This window comes from Macaca mulatta, chromosome 12 (genome assembly GCF_049350105.2).
Source record: "Macaca mulatta isolate MMU2019108-1 chromosome 12, T2T-MMU8v2.0, whole genome shotgun sequence".
Taxonomy (NCBI): Eukaryota; Metazoa; Chordata; class Mammalia; order Primates; family Cercopithecidae; genus Macaca; species Macaca mulatta.
The window spans coordinates 141,049,833-141,075,557 of NC_133417.1; the positions used below are offsets into that span (position 1 = coordinate 141,049,833).

The 25,725-nt window shown below is 46.1% G+C and overlaps 1 protein-coding gene across 4 annotated transcripts in view; it reads left to right on the plus strand.

Moving 5' to 3' along the window:
* The window catches only part of AGAP1 (ArfGAP with GTPase domain, ankyrin repeat and PH domain 1), a 647,080-nt gene that overhangs the window by 303,237 nt on the left and 318,118 nt on the right, over window positions 1-25,725 (plus strand). For all 4 annotated transcript variants that reach the window (XM_015111237.3, NM_001261633.1, XM_077956100.1 and 1 more), the window contains 2 exon segments: window positions 1,469-1,624; window positions 8,793-8,885. In XM_015111237.3, coding sequence (XP_014966723.1) covers window positions 1,469-1,624; window positions 8,793-8,885 — 249 coding nt within the window.

A 25,725-nucleotide genomic window follows, 5' to 3' on the forward strand; every position in this document is an offset into this window, starting at 1 on the left:
GTTATGTGACGTGAGAAGTCGGACTCTTAGAACCAAAGAGAATGTACAAATAGTGTTCCCAGCCAATGCAAGGTTGAATTTTTTTTTTTCAACTTTATGAGTAACAGCATGATGTAATTGACTTAACATTTTCTTCAGAAACTGCTGTGGCCAAGTGAGTTTTATGGGAATCATTCGTTAATGTTTTCTGTCTTCATGCTGCCTGTGTTATGAGGCATGCTGGCCCGGGTGGTGATGGGAGGTGTGTGGCTGTGGTCCTCGCTGGTGATTTAAACCACCCTTCTCTGGTCTTGGTCCTAGTCTGCTTATAGGTTGAACAGTTGTGAGTAAATCTTAATGGCCAATCTCGCTTTATACTTAAATTTGGTAGTGGCATTCAATTATAATTATCATCTCCCTTAGGTCCCATAGAAACTGCTATCTTTCCATAACAACATTTTGCAAAATAATTTACTTGGAAGCAAACGAAATAATTGTCACTTTGAAGAACCCAACCAAAAACCTCTTAATGCTTTGTTTTTGCCTGTGCTTGTTTTTTGATTACGTTTCCTGGGCAGGTACTCTGTTGGCACTTTTTTTTTTTTTTAAGGACATGGCGAAAAGGTTCAATGTCATGCTTTCAGTTCACTTGGGAAGCCAGTAAAGTTAGGGCATGTATTGTCAGAGCCTGTCCAGGTACAGTCATGAATGTTCATGCTGGCTGGGCTGAGTGGCAGATGCCTGTAATCCCAGCACTTTGGGAGCTCAAGGTAGGTGGATCGCGTGAGCTCAGTAGTTCAAGACCAGCCTGGGCAACGTGGCAGAATCACATCTCTGTATCTACAAAAAATAGAAAAATTAGCCAGGCATGGTGGCTTGTGCCTTGGGAGGCTGAGGTGGGAGGATCACCTGTGCCCAGCAGAAGATTGAGGCTGCAGTGAGTGAGATCGCACCACTGCACTCCAGCCTGGGTGACAGAGTGAGACCCTGTCTCAAAAAAATAAATAAATACATAAAAAAAGAATGTCTTCACTTGCTGTGTTTATTTTTCTGTAAATCTTGAAATACTTTTCAAAAACACTCAGATTTTCCAGGTGTCGCTTTCAGAATGTTAGCTGTGGTTCTACTGATCTAAGGCAGTGAAGGAAACATAGAATCCGTTTAGTTTAACCAATCTCTTTCATTTTCAGAGGAAAGAGAAAATAATCAAATTTGAACTTCAGAAATCTTCTAAGTTAAATGAAAGAGACTTTGTCTTCAGTCACTTTTCTTAGGGGACGCCACTGAGTGAGATGGTTGGCATGTTCCAGGATGAGACCTCGTAGACGTGATGCTAATACACCTGGCAAAGCCATAGACGCCAGTCAGCCATTCTCACGCATCCCTTCCGTGGGGCTCATGCCGCCTTGTTGGTTATGACCTTGCTTAAGTGGAGGGCTTGCGTTCCTGAGTGTGTCGTTAATAAAACCTTGGATTTTAATCATTTCAGACAAGTAATGGAGGTGGGAGTTTAAGCGACTATTCCTCCTCCGTTCCATCGACTCCCAGCACCAGCCAGAAGGAACTTCGGATCGATGTTCCTCCCACTGCCAACACGCCCACGCCCGTTCGCAAGCAGTCCAAGCGCCGGTCCAACCTGTTCACCGTGAGTGTCACCCCTGGGTGGAGATTTGAATGAGATTCTGAAGCGTCTCCATTAACACAAACCTGGTTGCCGCACGGTTCAGTGGTATTTGTAGAATCTCAACTATATTAAAGTTAATACCATTGATTTCTGTGGAAGACTAAGAAAATCATGAGAAGCAAAGATTTGGATGTTGAGTAGAGTGGGGGTTTCTTAGTGTAGACATTCCTGACTTCATGTGTCTGAAATAAAGAGCTAGGGGTGTGTGTAAAGGCACTTGTTATCCTGTGGCTCCAGCTAAACACATGTCACAGTGGATACAAGGAGATGACAAAACTCTAAGTTTCCCAGATGTGTGTCTCTAACCGTTCAGATGATATCTAAGCTGTCACTGTCCACAGGCCCCCTTCTGCTGCTGCTGGCGTGCCTGGCGCTGCCCTCGGGGTGGAGGCTGGGGGCTGGGAGGTGCTTCCTGGAGGCTCATTGCCATGAGGCTCTCCACTTGGGTTTTTTTCTGTAGAGCATGTTGAAAGCAGAGATGAGCTATCTGGGTTCAGGTTTATAAATTCACAATCTGGGTGCACTCGGGCACGTGTAGTTCCTTTTTTTTACCCCCCTTTTGAGATGGGGTCTCACTCTGTTGCCCAGGCTGGAGTGCAGTGGCTCAGCCATGGCTCACTGCAGCCTCAACCTCCTGAAATCCTCCCACTTCAGCCTTCTGAGTAGCTGGGACCACAGGCACTCACCACTGTGTGTGGCTATTTTTTTTTTTTTTAAGAAATGGGTTTTACTGTGTTGCCTAGGGTGGTCTTGAACTCCTGGGCTCAAGCCATCCTCCCGCCTTGGCCTCCTGAAGTGCTGGGATTACAGGCAAGAGCTATAGTGCACAACCAGCATGTGAAGTGCTTAAAAACTCCCTGGGTGATTGAGATGCAGAGAATCCCTGAATTACAGAGGAGGCAGAAATGCCACCAGCCTGTCCCTTCCCTATGCATAGCAGACATTACCAGTCAATCTGGAGTCTACACAGTTGAGCCCCAAACTCCAGGCACGGCTGCTGTCAGGTGACCGAAGCCTTTGGACTTGAGAAGAATGCTTTTCCTCCCTGGATCATGCATTACAAGTACATGCTTTTGAAACAGTGCTTCTCAACCAGGGTGGTTTTGCTCTCCAAGGACATTTGGCAATTTCTGGAGAAACTCTGGGCTGTCACAACAGGAGTATGGGAGTGGGAAGGTAAGGTTCTGCAGATGTCTAGCCATGAGTAGCAACCAGGGGTGCTGCAAAGCATCCCACAGTGCACAGGTCAGCCCCTCACAGCAGGGAATTATCCAGCCCCACATGTCAGTGGTGCCCTGTTTTAAACCATCTGACTTCCATTTCTGGTTGGTTACTGCTGACCCAGATGCAAAGCTTAATATTTCCTATTGAGTTAAAGGAGGACTCTAGAGGGGTGGCTGGGAGTCAGATTGCTGCCCCTTTGTAAATCCGATCTTGATATTACGTTGTGGTTCCTGCCAAGTCTGGGAGATCACCAGCCCCTCTGCCACGTGTTTGGGGCAGTCTCTCATTGGACGCTCGTGACTGCTGAGGCGGTTGCCAGCTGCACACACCCCCTCCTCCCCAGCCTCCCCTTGCCTTTGCTGGTTGCCTTACACCACATCAGCTCCCACAGAGGCTGCTGCTGGGCATCAGGGTGAGGACTGATCAGACAGACCAAGCTCAGACCCTGGCCTCCACTGCTGATGGATGTTTGACCTTAGGCAAATGACTTGATCTCTCTGGGCTGGAAACCACAGTACTTCTGTAGTGGGGCTTCCGGGAAGACTTCCTGGAGGAGGCAGAAGAGACCTGGTGGCATTGCTTCCGTTGTTTCCTCACTCCCATTGATGGTATAAAATGATTTCTGGTAGTGTTAAGCATATGTGATAGATTATAGGAGGTGGGTAATTAGGTTTCTGCAACATACAGGTGAGTATCTCACATGCTTAAATTAGTGCATGGATAACATGTTTTATTGGGCAGTTTCTTCAGACACACCAAGAACAGCAGCAGTTACCTAAATAGCTGCTTCCCAGCTCCGTCTAACACCTGGAGCCCCTGCCTGCACCCAGCCCGGGGGGCTTTGGGTTGAAGTGTTTCCTCTCAGAACAGTCTGCACAATGACTCGGTGACTTGAGAAACCAATAGCCAAAGATGCAGCTGGATTGAGAGAGGGTGTGGGCTGTGGGCAGGCGGCCTGTGCCTTGGGAGGAAGGGCGGGCTTGTCATCGTGGTGGTCGAGAACACCTGTGCCTTTGTTGAGGGAGTGGAAGGGGACAGCACTCATCCTCACACGCCGTCTGAGGGCCACATTTTCTGCTTGTTGACTTTGCTTTCTCTTCAAAGGAGAGAAATTTAAAAACCACAAAATTAAAAATGAGAATATTTACGAGGAGAATGCCAGCACCTTCCTGTCCCCTCCCTTTATAAGCTGTGGAACTGGAGTGTGCCGGAAAGCAGTATCCCACTGGGTAACTGACCACCCAGGTGACTTAGGGAGGAAAACACTTCAAGGCAGAGAGAATCAAAATAAGAGCTCAGTTAATAAATACTGACTTAACATCTGTCTGCACAGCCCTGGTTTAGCTCAGTGTCTAGGAGAAACTTGCTGCCAGAGTCAACACATGTTCAAGAGAAAGCATTTAGGGTGAAGGAGAAGGGACTCTGCACCCTAGGAGGAGAGACCCTGTTCCTGTAGATTCACGCTGCAGACACACAGATGCACTTACAGGCATCCATGAAGAGGCTGGGCAGGGCAGGTGCAGAAGCCAGTAAAAACTCATCGTTACAGTGACCAAAAATCACAATTAATTATTTCACCATTAATGTGTCGTGTAATATAATGGCCTGCCTATGGATCTAAGTGTGACCAGTGTTTGTTGTCTTTCTCCTTGATCCTGGAAAACAAATTTGAGATCAGATCAGAAATTGAATCCAGCTGCCTCATTGGCATTAGTGGGAATAGGAACTTGGAGTCATAAAAGAAGCTGCCACTACAATAGGTTTGCATTGTGGCATTTAAGGAAAAGATGGTGATAGTTCTGGGCAGGGATCCATATGTTGGTCCTCAGTGGGCTCGACATTGAACAAAATGATGGTGATGATGATGGTGGTGGTGGTGGTGGTGGTGATGGTGATGATGCATGTGGTGTAGTCTTAAGTTGAAGTTCTTGGAAATAGTAACTCCACTAGATGTCAGTGTCATCCAAGGAACAAAAGGAAGGCAAATTAATTTTGAAATCATAGCAATTAAGTAATTAAATTTTTAGCATGACCAGTTTTCTTCTGTTTTTAAATATGTAAAATTTGATAGACTCTTCATCCCTGGCAGTTGTTGGTGATTATAGGCATAAACTGTCAAAATGTGTGTGTATTTGGAAGTGTCTAGTCCGAGGACAGATGCATGGTATACAGACAATCTTAGTGAATAAAAATTTGTGCAGACTGGGATTGTAACACCCAGCTGGAGGGGCACTATCCACCGTATTTATTAGAACATCATAAAGAGGCCATAGTTAATTAAGTAGTACACGCATCATTTTTTCCGATACCATTCTTATACATTTTATAAAGTAGACTGTAATGTACTGCTCTGGGCTAACATTTTGTGCTCCCAGATGTTCGTTTGCATATATTCATATACAATTTTTAAACAAAAATAAATGACACTTTTTTACAAAAGAGTACGAACAAAATCTCTGTAATAATCCAAATTATATGTTACATTTACAGTAGGAATTATACTTAACTGATCAAACACTAAGTTACATTTTATTTCATTCATTTCTTTGGGGAAAAAAGCATTAAAAGACTGTCTCCAGTTAATGCCTAGTTTGGTAATATGGGTTCTTAGAGCAATTAATTTAGTTTAGCAGCCCTAGTTTACATGTGGTTAAAATGTTTTATTAGAAAAATTTTTCAGACATACAGAAATAAAAAGCATATGTGTACTCACCACACACTTCATCAAATATAAGCCCTTTTCTGCCACGCTGCTACTGCAAGAAATAAGCAAATCCTAAGTAAAAGTTGCAGCTCCTTCCATGTGCCTCCAGAACGCATTTTTCCTGCCTGTCTGCCCAGGGATCAGCATTAACCTGAATTTGGTCTATATTATCTGTGTCCATGCTGTCAGCTTGCTCTAGTTTGAGTCCTGAAATTATACATTGCATGGCTTTGTCCATTTTCAAGCTGTATAATAACGATGTCATTTATGTGATGTTTTTTTAAAAGCTTACCGTATAATGCTGATACCGTTAGAGCCAAGCGTACCCAGGAAGCAAAGATTGTGAATATACATTGCCCAACTCAGAAACTTGCCATAAAAAAATAAGGCAGCAAAATTCATAGTGTGAACAGAACTGTTTGAATGGCATTTATTTGTTTCTGCAGAGGAGCTCCTGGGTACCTCCCATAGTGTGTTCCAGCAGCCGTTGACTTAGCCACTGGTTGAAAGGGGGAAAGCGGTTTCTGTTTGATACACAGGGCTCTTGGCAATGATGCCCTTGTTCCTGTAGGCAGGTAGTTAGTTGATGGGGGTGTCCTTCATGGCTTCTCTCACCACGTCGGGAAGTTAAACATTTTTGTAAAGAAGCAGGTGATAATTGGATTACCTTAACCTTTCTTTCCTCTGCATTGAGTGTTTGTTGGAGGCGAAGCAGTTACTATGGTGGCTTGCTGTGCGTTGACTTTAAATCTGCAACCCTTCTGGGATGGGTGTGATCTGCTGTTGTTACATTTCTGGCAGTGTGCAGCAGGCTGTATGCAGGGCAGGGTCACTCCTGGCAGACGCCGTGGGTGCTGAGGGCTGCCTTGTGTCTGATGATTCCTCGGAGCCATTCCAGCATCACAGAAGGATGTGCCATTAGTGATGAAGTCTCCCAAGTTGGCAGAGAAAGGAAACCTTACTGGGAATTTGTATATGCTGGGGTGTCTCTGTCCGTTGGATTTGATTTAGTCTGGTTGTCGGATTTCAAGTTTATGGATACAGCCTGATGTAGACAAAGTGATTGTGGGGCTGAGGTACAGCAAACTCTTTTGCCTCACAGCTTGCCACTGTTCTTTCCTGGAAATTTTAGTGTTTTGACTGTCTCCAGCCAATTGTTCAAGTTGTCAGGAAATTTTTGTTTTATTTTTGCAATGAAGTCTTACTGAAGTTTCAGTCTCTTTTATCTCAGTGTGTGATCAGATGCTGAGTTGCGTTGCTCACAGTTCGTGTTCTAAGGTGTTTGCAGCAGGGCAGTGAGCTGTTTTTTCCCATTTCAAGTGGAATCTGAAATTCTCTTCTGAGAATGGAGTGGCTGGGGGGACAGATGTGCTGCCTTGAGGAAGATGTTAATTTTTTTAATGTTTGTTTTGTTAATTATTCTGGTTAATAGAGAATAATGAAGATGGATTTCCAAATTTAGAAATTTAGAATTTGTAAAATTCCCAAAGTACTCTAAATATTCTTTGTTAATTAAAAAATATTTTTTTTAGTGTTATCACTGTGTGCTTTGAAATTTATTTTAAAAGTAGGAACCTCAGGAGCCAGCTCTTCTCATCAATTGAGACGTGGAGAAAAGAATTTAAGGCTATTGTGTAGCTCTTACTATACATTATTAATTAATTAAAGAGAAAAATGAGCTCTTGACAAGGAACTGATAAATATCTCTCTTTTCCTTCTAGCCCAAAGGGTTAACCTTACGTTTTATATTCTTCTGCAACTTTGTGTTTGTTACTTGATTTATTCCCTGTCATCTCATTCTAGGCATCCACCATCCTAAGGGAAACAAGTGCACAGTGCTTGGCACGTAGTAGGTGTTCAATAAACATGAGCTCTTATCACCGTCTGCGAAGCGTGTTTCCTGATGAACACAGCTGCGCAGGAGAGTAGCACCCTTTGAAGTGCTGGATCTGAGTTTCCATCATGGGAACTGTTCTCCTTGTCCTCCTCCTTAATTTGGTAGCAGCCTCTTCTGGAATCCTAAATGTGTCCCATCAGCCCTTGTTTTTATTATGACCCGTGACATTGCCCCTTTTAATATGTATATTTTTTAAATCAGCTGTTCCATCTCACATCTCTTTGAACCTGGATTCCATTAGCTTTTCATTGTAGCAGTGGACACCACAAAGTGTTCATTTCATATATCATCTCAGATTTGAAAAGCACATGAAAATGTTTCTCCATTTTCAATATTGCGTGAGTAATGTTCCCATTGAAAAGTAATGGAGTGAAGTTGTCACTTGTCAGCACAGTTATTAAGGAGGACGAGTCTCCGATCTTTCTCTCATAATAAAATAAATCTGTCAGAAAATCATTGTGCTCACACTTCCTCATGCCATCGAGAGAGGAGGCTGAGACGATGGAGCTCCTTCAGTTTTACCCAAGTCAAGGTGTGCTTTTGGCTGGGGCTTCCCTGGGTTAAAGGTCACCACCCATCCCACCCGGCGCCCGTCACTTGTTGTCCGCAGCAGGTCAGCAGTGCATCGGAGATAATTGACTCAGGACCTCGTCAAACAAAGCTGTTCATTATTTCCCAAATACTGACCTTTTGTCCAAAGGCGATTTTCAGGGGTTTTCTTTTCCCTTCGTTATTTTTTGTGGTTTTGTCCATTAGCTTAGCTTCGAATTTGCCATTTTCCACCCACCCAGAAGCAATACAAGGAAAATGTTAACGGCACCTTGATACTAATCAAGGGTGTGCCGTTAAATCGCACAGCTGACTAGTTAATAGAATTTTAAAATCATTCAAACATTAGTTAAATATGTATGTTTATGTAGTGGATTTTCCAAATGAACATTGAGCAGCCCCTTTTTTCCTCGGCTATGTGAACTGCAGCTTTCGAATGCGTTTTTCTATTGGGCGTTACTTTCCTCTATGGCCCATTGGTTTGTAGTAATTGAATTTTGAACTTTTTAAAAAAGAATTAAAAGATAATTTTGTGGTAGAAAAGTCAGTGGGAAAGTTTAGACGGTTCTCTTTAAAAATGATGAGTCAGTGGAGATGAACTGCTGAGCGGTCTGCTGGTCGGATGTGTCTGTGCGCACACATAGATCACGCGTGTTTTCTAAATGTGTATTGGCAGGAATTCTGCAAACAGGGGCAGAGCCCCGTCTGTGAACTGCAGCCCTTACCCAGATGCCAACTTTCCTTTTGCTTTGCAGTCTCGGAAAGGGAGCGACCCAGACAAAGAGAAGAAAGGCCTGGAGAGTCGTGCGGACAGCATCGGGAGCGGCCGAGCCATCCCAATTAAACAGGTGAGCAGCATCCCCATCCTTCCTTCCCTGTCGCCGGAGACACACCTCAGGTCTTCCCAGAGATGATGCTGGCTCGCGCGCCAAGGTCTGTCTGCTGTGCTCTGTTGATGAATGTAGAAGTCTGTCACTTGACATCAATTAGCAGAGTTCCTGTGTGTATTCAAATGGGATCATTAGAATGAGAAGAGGGAACGGAGACAACAGACCTAATGAAGTGCGGGCTGCCCGCCTGCATATGGAGTGCGTTTCCAGGCTGAGAGCCTTCAAAGGCTGCCTTTGTAGCGCGGCTTTGATTGGGCCGCGGGCCGCCGGGCAACAGGGGTAACTCAGATCGCCTACAAGAGCCCCTTGTGATCACAGGAACAGCCCGACGTGGCCCTAATTTGCTCTCACAGACGGACATCTGAACACTGTTTCAGGCTGGTTTGTAACAACGAGGCAATTAGTTGTGATAATCATAGCTGGTGTGTCAGCTGTGCGCTCTTGTTTGTAATTTGCTAATGAAGGAATTGTAACTTTGATTAGGTTCGGTTTCATTTAGACCTTATTATATAAAGGAACATTTACAGCTGTAATGTGGGGCCTTAATTAAACTTCCTCATTACACAACAGGACTTGAATTCAACCATTTGTTTTGGCCTGTGTTGCTAGCCTGGAACAGGGTTTCATTAGCCCAGAACCGGATTCTAAATCACTTTATGTCTCCAATAAGAAAAAAAAAAAACCCTGGAGTCCACGTGTGACGTAGATTGTGGTTCGATTTCCAAGGAGAATAAAAATAGAGTTCAACCCCACACCGTGGCTTCTGGAAATGGCATCTTCTGGTTTGTTAAAGAAAGCCAGTTGATTTGGAGTGCATCCTTCTTGAGCAAAAGCCTCTGTGGGCAGGAGAAGGGCTCCGCCTCTCAGGCACAGGGCTTGTGACCGGTGTGCACCTCTGGTCCAGCTCACTGCTTTGCTGTCCTCTCTCCTGCGGGTACCTACACGGCGTCCCTAATCCCTTAGGAACTGTGTAGGCACTGGCTGCCCTTAACAAGGGGACAGTCGTTCCACACATGGAGTAGGATTATTCTGGTCATGTAGGGTTCGTGCATTTGAAGCAAATAGGAACACAGCCTTAGAGACGGGCCAGGCAGTGTCAGCGCGAAGATGTGGGAGAGGAAGGGGTTAAATAGGACCACGACATCTTGGGTGAGACCAGAGGAGGGAGTCCACAGAGTTTCCCAAGATGCCCAGGAACTACTGCAAAGACCGCAGCTCTGCCCACAGTGTAACTGACCCTGCCCGGGATCAAGCTTTCTCCTTCCTGGCTCACAGGGCATGCCTTTGCCAGGCAGAGAAGGAGGAGGCCTGCAGGCCATCACCAAGGCCCTCATGCATCTGTGTAAGACACTCGTTCATCTACTGGGCCGCACATGTATGGATTGGCCCGGGGCACCTTTAGGAGAGGTTCTCTTCCCTCCATATATTCAAAGACAGCAACAACAGAACTTCCCACTTTGATGGTGGGTGGTGTTTTCACTATAAAAAAGGTCCTTCACTTTAGAGGTCCGTGCACATAGTTGTTTATTCTTTCTTGGTGCATTTATTTATAACCTAACTCTGCGTAAGCTGATTTTAATGTGTAATTTTTATGCTATTGATCCCTTTTTCAACTGGAATTATAAAAATCATTTAACATTTTATTTTCTTTTTTATAAACTGGTGCCAGGACATTTACTTTGGGGAATATTAAAACTAAATAACAGACCGTTTTCTTAATGCCTGTCTGTGGTTGATTTGGGTGGGAGTGCTCACCAGCCTGGCAGGAGTCCCTCTGTGCGAGCCAGGCGGGCCCCCAGAATAATTGGAACCTTCATTCAATTTGTACCCTGCTCATCTGTGGAGGGGGCTAGCTTTGCAGGCTAGCTTTTCAATATGTGTGCAGATTGGAGTTGACCATCAAGCGTAAAATGAGTATTATCCAGTCCTTGGAAGCCTTTCGATTGTGAATGTTCAAAGTAATCTCGTTGAAATCTAAATCATGGTCTGATTTCCCGGTGACTCCTGGGCACAGGGAGCTCCTTGTCCCTCCTAATTGTCCCCCTCTTGTAGCCATAGACAGCTCCCTTCTCAGATCCACACCTGGCCCAGCAGAGTCCCCCTGTGGCTGGCACTCCAGGCCTCAGGTGCCTCATCTGTAAAATGGGGAACTGGATGATGTCTGCAACCCTTGAAGCAGTTAGATGTGGAGGTTCCACAGAGAATTTTTAAATGTTAGCAATACTGGATTTTTGAATTAGTCATGTTCAGGGCACCCTTGTCAGAGTCTCTCTATGCATCGGGTGGATTGATGTGGATTTGCAGACGGTTGTATCGATTTATCTCACATCCCTGTGTGTGCCCTTGTTTCTAAAGGAACATAGATCACTCCAGGTAGCCTCGAATTCCTGACCCTCCTGGTGTGATGACTTCAGTGTGGAAATGAAATGAGAGGATTGCAGGGGATGGAGCCTGATGGCCATATTCTAGAAACTCAACCGAATTATTTGTTGAATAAATGAACAATTAAATGAGTGCTTATTATGTAAGTGCTGTTCATTCGGGATCCTGTTTAATCCTCGACATTGCCACAGTTGTGGTAGCTGTGTTGTCCTTATTTTAAACACAGAGATGGGGAGGACCCTATACCAGGCAGCCAGGAAGTAGGTGCAAGGATGCGGACCAGGTCTCTCTGCCCCCATGCCCATGCTCTTTCCACTGCCCATCGATGAAAAGCCTTCAGAAAGCTTAGGAAGCAACGTTACATGTTTTAAATTAAATAAGTGAATCACAACCTGAGACAAAAGTATCTTATGACTGTAGAAAGAAACTTCTGAGACTGCCTGCAGCAACATGTTTCTCCAGGGATAACACAGCCGTGCTCAGCCGTTCTCCGGGTGGGAGGCATCTTTCCATTCCCCTCCTTACCGTGTTTGCCGCAAACGTGTTCTCTGCTCTTGTCACCAGCTGCAGATGACTGTGTCTTAGTACTCAGCCCATGCGGAAGACTCAGGTCTGCATGATCAAAGCCTCACACACCAGCTGATGGACCTTTGCCTAATGGCAGAGGAATTGTTTTAGAACCTCAGCAACCTGCGTGGAGTTGCTATTGCAGACTCTTCTTTCCCCCAACAGGAGTCTTGTAACGGATGGTTTAGGACCCAGGCAAGGCAGCCTTCAACACTCTTTGCAACCTAACCTCTGAGTTTACAGATTGTACATGTTGCAGTGGCTTATGTTAACCCCCTTTCACTTCCATGTGATATCTCGTTCACCGTGAGCACCAAGGCGCCCCCGACCTCAGTGTGGGAGTTCGCTGAATCATGATGGTCAATGACATTATCTCTTCTTTCTCCCAATTACAGATTCCCCATCAAGAATATAACTTATTTTCTGGACCACAACTTCATTTCTTGTGGACCTGGGTCTACTTCTCCTTTTGTGTCCTTTCTGGGGTCTTGGAAGAGATTGGTTCAGAGAGTTCGGTTTCTTTTTTTTTTTTTTTTTTTTTTTTCTTTAACTAAGAAGATAAGGTCTATTGGAGTAAAAATTAAAAAGCAAAGCAAGAAAAATAAAAGCCAGAGGCCCGGCTCAGCGGCGAGTGGGCTTGTCACGTATTAATTTTTCATTGCTGTGGAGAGTTGTACATACATAATCACTTGATTGCAGTGGGAGTTAGGGAGCTCCTATGGTGCCATTTGCATAAATCTTGTTAAGTCAATGGCAGTTAATGAAGTACAAATGAGCCCGGAGAAGGTGACATGCAAATCGTGGGTGGCAGATGGGAGGTCTGTTTGGGGGACGGCAGCTGTGTGCTCTCCTTTCTTTCTTTCTCTTTAGCATTTTTTAATCTCTATATTTGAGTACAGATACACAGCCGTACGCCTTGGCCTCCTCCCTGCCCTTCGCAGAGCCCTGGCCAGAGAACCTGGCCATCTCCTCCTGCCCCTGATGTCCAGGCTGCAGACACCGTTCAAGACTTGCCTTGTACTTGGGTAGCGTACACTAGAAGGATTTGAATTTTTTGAAAATCGTGCTCAGTTTATTTCGTCATACTTACACAATTGAAAACATATTATTTTTATTTGGTGGGGACACGCAGAACCTCCTCATGACATTTTTTGAGACTGTGTGTTGTCTCATGAGGTTTCAGAATGAAACAGAATGGAAGATACCATCTTTGCCTTATCATGCTTCCATTTGGGGGTCTTGTCTTGCTGCTTCAGACAGGCCAACTGTATGTAGCCATTATCCCCGTCCCTGGTTTGTAGTTGGACCCTCAGAGGATTGGCGTTCCTAGGGTTAGTCAGGAATGAGAAATACAGAAAGTGTGCGGGGCATGCTCTGTGCCTCAGGCCATGGGGACGACCCCTCCCTGTCATGCAGACCCCTCAGAGGGGCCGCCCCTGGCCTGGCTCAGCTTTGGCCAGGGTGTCTCGCGCTCGCGGTTTTGTGTTTAAGGATTTAAGTGCTAGCAGGACTCCCAGAGAGCCCTTAGAGATTCACGGGAAGAACACTGCCTGCGACTTTCGGAAGTTTTATGTTTGTTTGATCAACTGGCTGATGTTTTGAGAGAACCAGGTCTCTGCTTGCCTCAAAGAAAGGTAGGCAGAGAGGTGTGCGTCGGGAGGCGACAGCCCGGATGGCTGCGGTGGTCACGTGCTGGGGGTCCTTTTCTTGCAGGCCACCCACTCTGGTCCTTCCTCTGCGATGCCCGCCAAGGTGCTGTTTCTCAGTTCTCGGGGCTGCAGGGCGCTAAGGGGGACCCTCCTATCCGGCAGGCTCCCTTTTGTGATGCTCGGTGGAGACACCAAAGAAACAACATTCCTCAAAACTTTTTTTGTTAAGTCTTCATTTTGACCTTGAACCCTGATGTCATGGCCACCTCCAGGGAGTCAGCTGTGAGAGCAGTCATTTTCCAGCAGCCATCTGAAGCCGCGGGAAAAGCCTTCCCAAGCTGTCAGAGGAAGAGCCGGCCTGCCCGGGGCAAGCCCGCCGCACCCGCCATCAGGCCTGTGAACTGTTTTGAAGCCGTGCGTGTTTTTGATTCTCAGTTGAGTAGAAAGAGGCAATTGTCAATTAAGTGAAAGGAACCTCTGGAGTTAATCCCCTCGTCCAGCCTGCCGCAGGCCACCGACCTGTGTTGTCTGGTACCTGGGATCAACACGAGGGGTGTATTGTGTGGCGTGGGCAGAATGAAAGCAGCCTAATGACGCCCGCGTTAACAGCTCCTGAAACTTTGACACTGGTCACAGCGAGTTGGTTGACTGCCTCGCCGTCGCGTGCTGCTTTCATGGAGGAAACAAATGTGCAGACCACGCTGAAACTTGGTAGAGATCGGAAGAGATAGAGAGGAATGGCAGCGCCCTTCCTTCAGGGCTGTGGAGAGAGGAGCTCGCAGGCCTGCGGCCTCTCTGCGTAGACAGAGGTTTACAGGAGGACGGCTCACGTTCATTAAGCCCGACCACTGAGGAAACAAGGTGAGCGAGAGGCTCGCCGAGCGTACGATGCCCACCCACGTGGCAAATCAGCCCTGCCTGGGCATCAGGGCCCATTGTGCTCCCCAGAAGCAGATAATTTACGGGGTGAACTTGCCGTGCCCTGCGAGCTAATTGACCTCACTTGGGTGAACAGCTCCCTGAGAGTCATATTTAGCCTGGTTCACAACAGACCCGGCCCAGTTACGATGATTAATTTAGTGGCCAGGCAGGTGTATCAGTGCTTTTACTTTGACTCCTCAAATCTCATATTGTCATTGCCAGAACAGTCCAGAATATCTGGAGGCCTACACGTGAAATGACAGTCATCTGTCTTTGAGCATATCGGGCACACCCTCCCCTACATCCCCGCCCTTTTGGCAACGGTGGTGGGTGACAATATGTTCCTCACAAGATGCACAGAATGTTTATTGGAATTACTTTAGCCAAAACACAAAACCCATCATTTATACACAAATCTGCAAAGCAGTGGAGAAGAATACTTCCCTGGGTCGTGAGGGCTGCATGAGGGTAATGGGAAGTAGTGTAGGCCAAGGTGCTTCATATGCTGCCAGCTGCCGTGCCAGCAGAATGGCACTTCCGAGAACGGAAGTTACTTTTAAGACTCAGTGTGTCCTCTGTGTATCCATTCTCCAGGAGCTGGTGAAACAGGAAAAGTTCCTTTATCCGCCTCACAGGGCGTGTGATGGGGTGGGGCTCACTTCTTCGGTGCCCCGCAGCTCAGACCCCTAGAGGGGCAGGCAGACAGGCGGCTTGTGGGGAGCGTAGGCTCTGACCCCACCGCATGGGCTTGGGCTGGGCGTTTACAGCCCCTGAAGCCCCAGTGGGCGTGTGTGACAGTGTGCTTTTCGGCTTGACTGTGCACAGGCAGCCTGTGATCGTCAGCTCAATTAGTTCCTCTGCCTTATTGCAAGGACAGAGGGTTTCTGTATCTCAGGATTCTTTCCTTAGTGTTCTGGAAGAATTGGATCACACAGTGGCTTGGAGAATGAGTGCCAGGTTTTACTGAGTGGCGGCAGTAGCTCTCCGCAGATGGATGGGAGCCAGAAGGGGGATGGAGTGGGAAGGTGGTCTTCCCCTGGAGTCCAGCCATTGAGTGGCCAGACTCTCCTCCCACCGCCCCCAGCTGAATTCCACGGCATCCACATCATTCTGCCATTGGTGGCCTTCCAGAGTCTGTTGGTATGTTCTTCTGCTGGTGTGCTTCTGTCGATGCCCAGCCGCTTGTGTGTGTGCCCACTAGGGTCTCAGGGTTTTTATAGGCACAGGATGAGGGGGCATGGCAGGCCAGGGTGGTCTCGGAAAATGCAATGTTTGGGCGCAAAAACTGGAGTGCCTGTCCTTACCTAGGTGTGTGGACATAGACCCAAGGGTGGAGCTCCCGCCAGGTGACCTGCCCTTCTCTACCCAGCACTTCCCTGCCTCCCTGCCTGCCTCCCATTTCACCGCGATAATGTCTAAGTGATTTGTTTCAGCAAAATAGTGCTTATTTTCTTTAAAAGTTGAGCAGTGGTGGTGAAATCCAATTCCCTATGAGCTCAGAAATACAAACTATCCTACAAGTAGAGGAAAGATTCTCAAAGTTAATGTTGCCAGAACTTATTTTTGTGTTGATGAATCAATAAGATACTTATTTCTGGAATTAATTTCTTACCATATTTGATCAACTAGTAACAACTGTGCTCTGGTCCTTGTGTGACATGCCCTGGGTCCTCTGCTAGGGCCAGAGGAGGCAGAAGGTGTCTGCGGCGTCCGGGCTCAGCTCAGACGTGTACTGACAGTCCCATCCCATGACCCCCAATGCACGTGGACGGGTGTCACACCAAGGAATGGTGAATTCTACTGAGTTAGACAGGAGAGGGTGAGGAAAGGACAGCTAAATGGAGATGGGGACAATCCCACTGGACTGGGACGTACAAGTAGGTGGTGACAGAACAGGAGGGAGGCGGAGAGCAGAACTGCGGATGGAGGGGTTCAGGAGGAAGTGGGCAGGAGGGTCCTAAAGGCCCGGGGCATCTGCTTGCCAAGGACTCTGGCTGCCCTACAGAGGGGAGTTGATTTCCCCGTATTGTTTGTAGGAGCAGTGGTGTGGGGGTTTAGAGACTTGTGGCCACACGGAGCGGATCTCCCTCCCCTTCTTACCCTGTCCCCACAGGGTTTGAGATGATGGGGGTTCTAATGTACCAGAGTATTGGCGGTAACCAGCATTTATTGACCACTTTTTCGAGTGCCCTGTTCTAGAGTTTCCTGCTGCCGTCCCTCTTACCTAGGAAGTGCCACGGTCCGCTTTCCCATATGGGAACATTAAGGCTTGGGGAGACAGTGGGGCATGCCGGGCAGCCCCACACAGCACATGAGTCCCCAGGGCTGCTGTAATGAAGTCCTGCAGCCTGGGCGGCTTAAACAGCAGAAGTTGATCTCTCAGTTCTCCGAGACAAGGCCTGGCAGAACCGGTTTCTGGAGAAACCTCTCCTTGGCTTGAGCCCGTTGCCTTCTTGCTGTGCCCTCCTATGGCCTGGACTCCATGTGCACACGCCTGGTGTCTCTTTTTCTTATAATGATGCCAGTCCCATTGAATCAGGGCCCCATCTGTACAACGTCGTTTACCGTTATAGACCCCCTTAAAGTCCTCGTCTCCAAAATACAGTCCCCCTGGGGTTGAGGGCTTCAATGTGCAAATTTGGGGGGACATATTTTATCCTGTAACACACAGCTGGGTAGTAGCAGAGCTGGGATGGGAGCTGAGCTCTGTGTGGCCAAGGGCCATCTGCCATGTTCTTTCCATCTGGAATGTCCTAGCTTAGGCCTTCCTGGTCATACAGGGTGAGGCCACTTGATTTCTAACCAGCATGTTTGAGAATAAAAAAGAAAAACTTAAGAGGCTTCATGCGTTAGATAGGAAACATACGAGGCTCAAAGTACTCCGACTTGAGGGTTTCCTTTGAAACTCTCCTAAGTTTGGTAAACTATTGTCATTTGAAATAAGACTGTTGCTGGAACGAATCCTTATCCAAGGTGCGTAGCTCTCACTCTGTGCAGTGCATTTTACAGCTGTTAAGGCCTTTCAGTCGCGTCCATGGGAGACCTCCTTCAGGCTGGTTTTGAAAACCAAAACTCCCTTTCTGTGCAGAGGCAGCTCCTCAGGGCCTTGGGCAAACGTTGGGCCTGCAGCTGGGGATGTTCTGGAAAAGCCTGTGGATTGAGCAGGTGCCCACTGTCCGTCAGTTGTGTCACTGGTTGCTTTGACCGTGGCTGTGGTGCTTTGTGTTTTAATTTCTCCCAGGTATAAAAGATGGCTGTATACTTACTTCACTACTGAAAGATACAGCTGGGCGCAGTGGCCCATGCCTGTAATCCCAGCACTTTGGGAAGCCGAGGTGGGTGGATCACAAGGTCAGGAGATCGAGACCATCCCGACTGACACAGTGAAACCCCCGTCTCTACTAAAAATACAAAAAATTAGCCAGGTGTGGTGGCGGGCACCTGTAGTCCCAGCTATTTGGGAGGCTGAGGCAGGAGAATTGCGCGAACCCAGGAGGCGGAGGTTGCAGTGAGCTGAGATCGCGCCACTGCACTCCAGCCTGGGTGACAGAGCAAGACTGCGTCTCACAAAAAAAAAGAAGAGAAAGAGAGAAGAGAAGAAGGAAAAGAAAGGGAAAAGAAAGAAAGAGCAGGAGTGCAGAGACCCCAGGTCAGACTTAGGAGGCCTTTCACCTTAAAGGTTAAAATCCACACACATGACGAGTAGCTATGACTACTTCCCACAGTCTTTGGCCATTTGCAAACACTACATAGAAACAGATGTCTACCAGCTGGGTGTGGTGGCTCACGCCTCTAATCTCAGCACTTTGGGAGAGTCTCCGAGGTGAGTGGATCACCTGAGTCCAGGAGTTCAAGACCAGCCTGGCCAACACAGCAAAAACTCATCTCTACTAAAAATGCAAAAACTAGCCACATGTGGTGGTGCGCACCTGTAATCCCAGCTACTTGGGAGGCTGAGGCGTGAGAATCACTTGAACCCCGGAGACGGAGGTTGCAGTGAGCCAAGATCACACTACTGACTCCTTTTTGGATCTCCGTCTCAAAAGAAAAAAAAAAAAAAGATATCTACCAAGACCAATAATCCTGAGGTAATCGGATCATTAAAGTCTTATTTCAAGGCCGGGCGCGGTGGCTCAAGCCTGTAATCCCAGCACTTTGGGAGGCCGAGACGGGCGGATCACGAGGTCAGGAGATCGAGACCATCCTGGCTAACACGGTGAAACCCCATCTCTACTAAAAAATACAAAAAACTAGCCGGGCGAGGTGGCGGGCGCCTATAGTCCCAGCTACTCGGGAGGCTGAGGCAGGAGAATGGCGTGAACCCGGGAGGCGGAGCTTGCAGTGAGCTGAGATCCGGCCATTGCACTCCAGCCTGGGCAACAGAGCGATACTCCGTCTCAAAAAAAAAAAAAAAAAAAAAAAGTCTTCTTTCAGTTCTGCAGTATTTATTTAACAGTTCCTAACAGCAGCCTCAGTTTCTCCTCGTGTAGGAACTTGGACTGTGGAACAGGACTTCTCCCAAGCTGAGTTTTGTCCTTTGTGAGTAGAGAATTTGACACCCAAACAAGCACCTCTCCTGGCAGAGAGAATCACTGGCCGCCAGCGTTTCATGTTTTGTTAGAAACAGCAACCATGGAACTTAACAGCACTTGGCATGGCTGTCACACCAGACACGTTTTCCCAGACGTGGTCAGGAAAGCCCAGACTGTCCACTCTGTCCCAAGACTGTCGCTGTGGTTCTCCCTCACACACCGCTTGATGCCATGGGTCTGCTTGTTGCCTACTCCAGAGCCTTTGGCTCCACAAGTTCTAAAGAAGGTGGCAGCTTAAGAAGTCTTCACAGTTCTCTTTTGAGACTTTGCAGGAAAGTCATCAGACAATGACATTTTTATCAGATAGTTTTGAGTAGCAAAAACACTTTTTCCTTTCCTACATCTAAAAGTAAAAGAATTTACTTTTAACTGACTCACTGAAGGCCAAGTTTTGAAACCAAAAAACACTATTTCCTTGGTACCAAAGCTGACAGCTATAATTAAATATATAGGAATGTAAATATTATAAAGCAGGCATAGAAGAGTTTGTTAGTTTTGGGTTGGGTGCGGTGCCCCATGCCTGTAATTCCAGCACTTTGGGAGGCTGAGGCAGGCAGATCACTTGAGGTCAGGAGTTCAAAACTAGCCTGGCCAACATGGTGAAACCCTGTCTCTACCAAAAATACACAAATTAGCCGGGCATGGTGGTGCATGCCTGTAATTCCAACTACTCAGGAGGCTGAGGCAGGAGAGCCGCTTGAACCCGGGAGAGGGAGGTTGCAGTGAGCTGAGATCGCACCACTACACTCCAGCCTGGGTGACAGAGTGAGACTCTGTCCCCCGCCAAAAAAAGAAGAGTTTGTTAGTTTGGGAAATATGTTCCTAGTTAGACATTGTCTATGAAATACCTAATACTATAGTTAATGTTTGCAGACTGGTGAAAACAGAAACATTTCAAAATACTATTAACATCTTAGGGCCGTCCCAAGCCTAGTCCTCCTAGTTCAGTCCAATCTGCTCTCTGCAATATTTACTCCCTACCCTTTCTTTCTGTTTAAACTCATCAGAATCAACCACATTATTACTCTGTGAGACTTGTAATAAGAATGCTGGCATATGCCGAGTACATATTGTGCATTACATTGGATGCTTCATCATAGGACCTTATTTAATCCTCCACCAACCTAAGATACAACTTGCTACTCTGTTCTAGACGAAGTTTGAGGTTTGGGGATGTTAAGGTATGAGACCGATGTTACCTCCCCGTGAGTGGAAGAGCTGGGATTCAAATCCAGGAGGCCTCTCTGAAACTTTCTAGAAAAGCCTGTGCTGTTGCATCCCCCTCCTGCCCCCACCATGCCATCTGTGCTCACTATCACCGTCTTTTTTTTCTTTTTTTTTTTTTTTTGAGACAGAGTCTTGCTCTGTCACCCAGGCTGGAGTGCAATGGCACGATCTCGGCTCACTGCAACCTCCGCCTCCCAGGTTCAAGCGATTCTTCTGCCTCAGCCTCCCAAGTAGCTGGGATTACAGGCACGGGCCACCATGCCCAGCTACGTTTTGTCTTTTAGTAGAGACAGGGTTTCACCATGTTAGTTAGGCTGGTCTCGAACTCCTGACCTTCAGCAATTCTCCTGCCTCACCCTCCTGAGTAGCTGGGATTACAGGCACAAGCCACCTTGCCTGGCTAAGTTTTGTATTTTTCGTAGAGACGGGGTTTCACCATGTTAGCCTGTTCTCGAACTCCTGACCTCGGGAGATCCACCTGCCTCAGCCTCCCAAAGTGTTGGGATTACAGGCATAAACCACCAGGCCCGGCCTGTGGCCGTCTTTTCAATGCGAGATCAAGCGTCAAGTACACGGTGTACTTTCCTGGTGGGGGACAAGCAAGGCAGGCTGTTTTCTACAGAGCTGTCCTGGAGAGTCTGTGCTGTCTGGCACCTGGATCAAGATCAGATGAGATCCTTGAACTCCAGTGTTCATCGGAGTCCCTGTGGGCCCAGAGGTTGCCTGAGTAGGTCAGAATCGAGTATCAGGAAATTGTATTTCTTTTTGTTTTTGGATGCAGAGTCTACTCTGTCGCCCAGGCTAGAGTGAAATGGCGCGATCTTGGCTCACTGCAACCTCTGCCTCCTGTGTTGAATTGATCCTCATAACTCAGCCTCCCAAGTAGCTGGGACTACAAGCGTGCACTACCATAGCTGGCTAATTTTTTGTACTTTTAATAGAGACCAGTTTTTGCCATGTTGCCAGGCTGGTCTCAAACTCCTGAGCTCAGGCAGTCCACCCACCTCCACCTCCCTGGGTGCTGGGATTGCAGGCATGAGCCGCTGCACCTGGCAAGAAATTGTATTTCTGTGTTCTCAAGTGATGCTGATGCTGCTAATCCAGGAGCCATACTTTGAGATCCCCTTTCTAGGTGCGTGGAGTCACTTGGGGCTTCTTTCCTTTCTGGCCTCACACACAGGTGACTCTTAACTTTGGTTGGTGCCACCCCTTTAATCTGTGCTCGTGAAAATCTTGCCATCCATGAGGCCCGTGTCAGATGCCTTCTGGTCTGAGAAAACTGATGAGGTGTGTTCTCTTTCCTCTTCTGTCCTTCGATGCCTGTCCGTTCTTGGGCTTTTGCTCTCTGTCTTCCCTGTTGATACATGTGTGCATCCTTCACGTCTCCTTTGCCACGTGCTTCCTGATGGTGCACACTCCGAGACATGTTCTCCCGCATTGTTTACACAGCAGGGAGGGTATTTGTTAGGGAGGTTGCTGGTGGTAGTAATACTAGGTAGCATAAGTTAATTGTGTAAAATGGCTTTTCTTTTCTTTTCCTTTTTTTTTTTTTTTTTTTTTTTTTTTGGAGACGGAGTTTCACTCTTGTTACCCAGGCTGGAGTGCAATGGTGCAATCTCAGCTCACCACAACCTCTGCCTCCCAGGTTCAAGTGATTCTTTTGCCTCAGCCTCCCGAGTAGCTGGGATTACAGGCATGCACCACCACACCCAGCTAATTTTGTATTTTTAATAGAGATGGGGTTTCTCCATGTCGTTCAGGCTGGTGTCCAACTCCCAACCTCAGGTGATCCGCCTGCCTCGGCCTTCCATAGTGCTGGGATTACAGCCACCGTGCCCGGCTAAAATGTCTTTTCTTCATCGAAACAGATTTTGTTTGTTTAAAAGAATATGTTATATTGGAGAAGTTGCAGTATTCATTAAATTGTATTTTCAGGAACATTATAATTTTTAAGTCAACGTTCTTTAACTTTTATGTATATAAGATAGTATATTTAGGTTACACAAAAGTGGTCACATTTTTTTTTAATCTGCAAAGAATAAAATTTTGCCAGAGACCCAAAATAATTTCAGAAAACTGGTTTCTTATACAACTTTTCTACTTTTGAGTATTTATACAGAAGAAAATTTGTCCAAATAAATGTCTTCACATACATAATTTTGTTTATAAGGAATTCTTTAAGGTTAAACCCACAAATTTTAGAAACACCGGACTGTTTTTGTAATTGGCAGGTTTTTACCGTATTGTTCAGTCTCTATCAGCCACAACCTCTGTGACTGTAATTAGTGTTAAAAACAAGAATGTTTATATTTTTAGCATACATAAAAATTAATTTTATACAAATATATAAAACACCAACTACATAGAAATATTAGTGGAGACATGAGTAATGTGCCAAGTCATGATTAGGCAGTGAGGCACCGTGAGAAGCAGATAGCCCTGGATGGGTGTGTGGTCTTCCTGTGCTCATATCTAAAGTAACGGAGATTTAAGACAATATGAAATCATTGTATACTAAAATGTATCATTAACAAAGAACGATAAAATCCTACTCTAAGAAAAATGAGCAGGAGCAGAGTTGTGGAAATACACTGCTATAGTCCTGAAACTTGACCCAGCCCTCTTGAAGGGCAATCTAACAGTCATACATGATGGACATAAGAAATTTGATGCACTTTCTCCCAGTGATCTGTCTTGTAGAAGTTTATCCTCGAGGGAATAATTCACTAGGAGAAAGGGAAAAACACCTTCAGTGTAAAACAGTGTGCATAGCAGTTATTTATAATATTAAAATTCTGGGAGCTACAAATTTTCAACAAGCAAGAAGTTAAATTAGTAATTGCTGACTGAATAGTACCAGGATGTACAGCCATTAAAATGGCCAATTTGAATACTCTTTAGAGATAACTGAAAGCATAAAACATAAAACTGTTTATAATAATTGAAACATGAAAATATGTATACATGTGGTGTTAAATTGGATGAATAGGAACACAGTAACAAGTGAATTGGGCTAGGATTAAAGCAGAACTTTACTTTTTTTTTTTTTTTTTTTTTTTGAGATAGAGTCTCGCTGTATCACCCAGGCTGGAGTGCAGTGGCACCATCTCGGCTCACTGCAAGCTCCGCCTCCTGGGTTCACGCCATTCTCCTGCCCCAGCCTCCCAAGTAGCTGGGACGACAGAGAACTTTAAAAATTTTAACTTCTTGTTTTGAAGTAATTTTAGATTTGAAGGAAATTTGCAAAAAATAATACAGAGAGCCCATATACCCTTCACTTAGCTTCCTCCACTGTGGACATTTTTATGTAACTAGTACAGCTATAAAACCCAGGAAATTAGTATTGGTAAAGTACTAGTAACTTATCTATATGCCTTCTTCACATTTCACCAGTTTTTCCCGAAACGTTCTTTTTTATCTCAGGATCCAGTCCAGGATCCCTCCTTTCACTTAATTGCTTTATTTACTTTGCCACTTCTACCCTGAGAAAATTCCTGTCTTACGGTCCATGACCTTGACACTATTTTAGGAATATTGATCAGTTACTTTGTAGAAAGCCCTTTAATTTGGATTGCCCGATGTCATCTCCTGAATAGATAGAAGATCTACATTTCTGGCAGGAAAACCACAGAAGCCTTGCACCTTCCTGGTGCTGTCTGCCGGAGGCACCTGACAGCCACCTGTCTTATTCCTGGGGACATTGACCTTGGTCATTTGGACAAGGCGAGACCTATTGGATTTCTCCCTTGAGTTCTTATTTTTCCATTTGATAAAGATAGGGATGCATGTCTTGGGGGAGATACTTTGAGGCTGTGCGGATCATTTTTAAAGTTGGACATTGTATTCAATAATAAGTAGGTTTTATAACATGAAAACTCTTTTCTTCTGGTAAATGTGCACAATCTTTAATAAAATTTAAAGTGCTTTTTCACTCCTCCTGTATTGGAGAGAAGGAGTAAATGAGGATGATTTTGAAACTTATTGGTTACTTAAGACCTGGGGAAACCTAGAGGTGAGGAGGAACTGGAGAAGCCCAGGGGTGAGGGGGAGCTAGAGAAGCCCAGGGGTGAGGGGGAGCTGGAGAAGCTCAAGAATGAGGGGAAGCTCAAGGGTGACAAGGAGCTGGAGAAACTCAAGGGTAAAGAGGAGCTGGAGAAGCTCAAGGGTGAGGAAGAGCTGGAGGAGCTCAAGAATTAGAGAAGCTCAAGGGTGAAGTGGAGCTGGAGAAGCTCAAAAATGAAGAGAAGCTGAAGAAGCTCAAGGGTTAGGAGGAGCTGGAGAAACCCAAGGGTGAGGAGGAACTGGAGAAGCTTGGAAATGGGGAGAAGCTGAAGAAGCTCGGTGGTGAAGAGGGACTGGAGAAGCCCTGAGTGAGCCCAAGCTGGGAGTGTTGAGGGTGTGAGTGTGAGTGGACCTTCCCAGATAGATCTGGTGAGAATGGGGTGGCAGTTCTGGAACTGAACAAGAGGGGCCCCTGGTCGTGGACCCCGAGGGGTTGGCACGCCATAGATACCCAGCACATCCAAGGGAAGGATGGATGGATGGCTATTGATTTCCTTTCAGGCCATGCCAATATGTTTATCAAGCAAAAGATGCAGTTAAAGTGCTGCTGTGATCCAGGCGTGGTCCTCTGTTGAGGTAAAGAAGCTTCACAAAGGCACTGCCACAAACCAACGTGTTTTCTTTGGATTTCGTCTCATATAATTTCATTCATGAAGGTTGGAAATTCTGTTATTCAGAATCTTACCTGTTTTTCCCAAGTAATTTCTCTCAGAGAACAAAAACTATATATAGTATGTGTATACATATATACATTCATGTAATATGTTAACATGTTATGATATGTAACATATTATATATTATGTTAACAATTGTAATCTATAATTCTGTAGATTAACCCTAAGATTTATTTTTCCCTTCCATCTTCCCATTGTTGCCCAAATAACTGAGTGCCCTCCTTCCCCACCTCCCCATGTCACCCCGGCTGGTCTCGAGCTCCTGGCTTCAAGCGAACTTCCTGCCTTAGCCTCTCAGAGTAGCTGGGACTGTGGGTGTGAGCCACCACACCCAGCTCTAGAGTGCTTTTCCCCGTGCTAGCGCCAGAGTTACAGTGAATTGCCCAACAAACGTGCTGTTTTTAAAGCTGGAACACCTTCATCTTCTACATAGGGAAACTGAGTCCCGGGAAGAGTAAAGAGCATGCCCGAGGTCCTTCCAGATGCTCTTCCAGTACCCTTTCCACCACTGACACTGCCATTTCCTTATTCCTAGTGCACTTCTCAAAAAAATAGAAATAACAAATAGTGTTTGTTTACTGTTTCAACCCAGATATTTTTATTGTATTGTGACTGGTCAGCTTTTTCTAAGTTGAATTCTTAAGCTTCATGCTGTTTTATCTATTTGTTTTTTAATATGCAAGGGAATAGATTAAAAGCATTACATTTGAAAGCATCTGGTTAC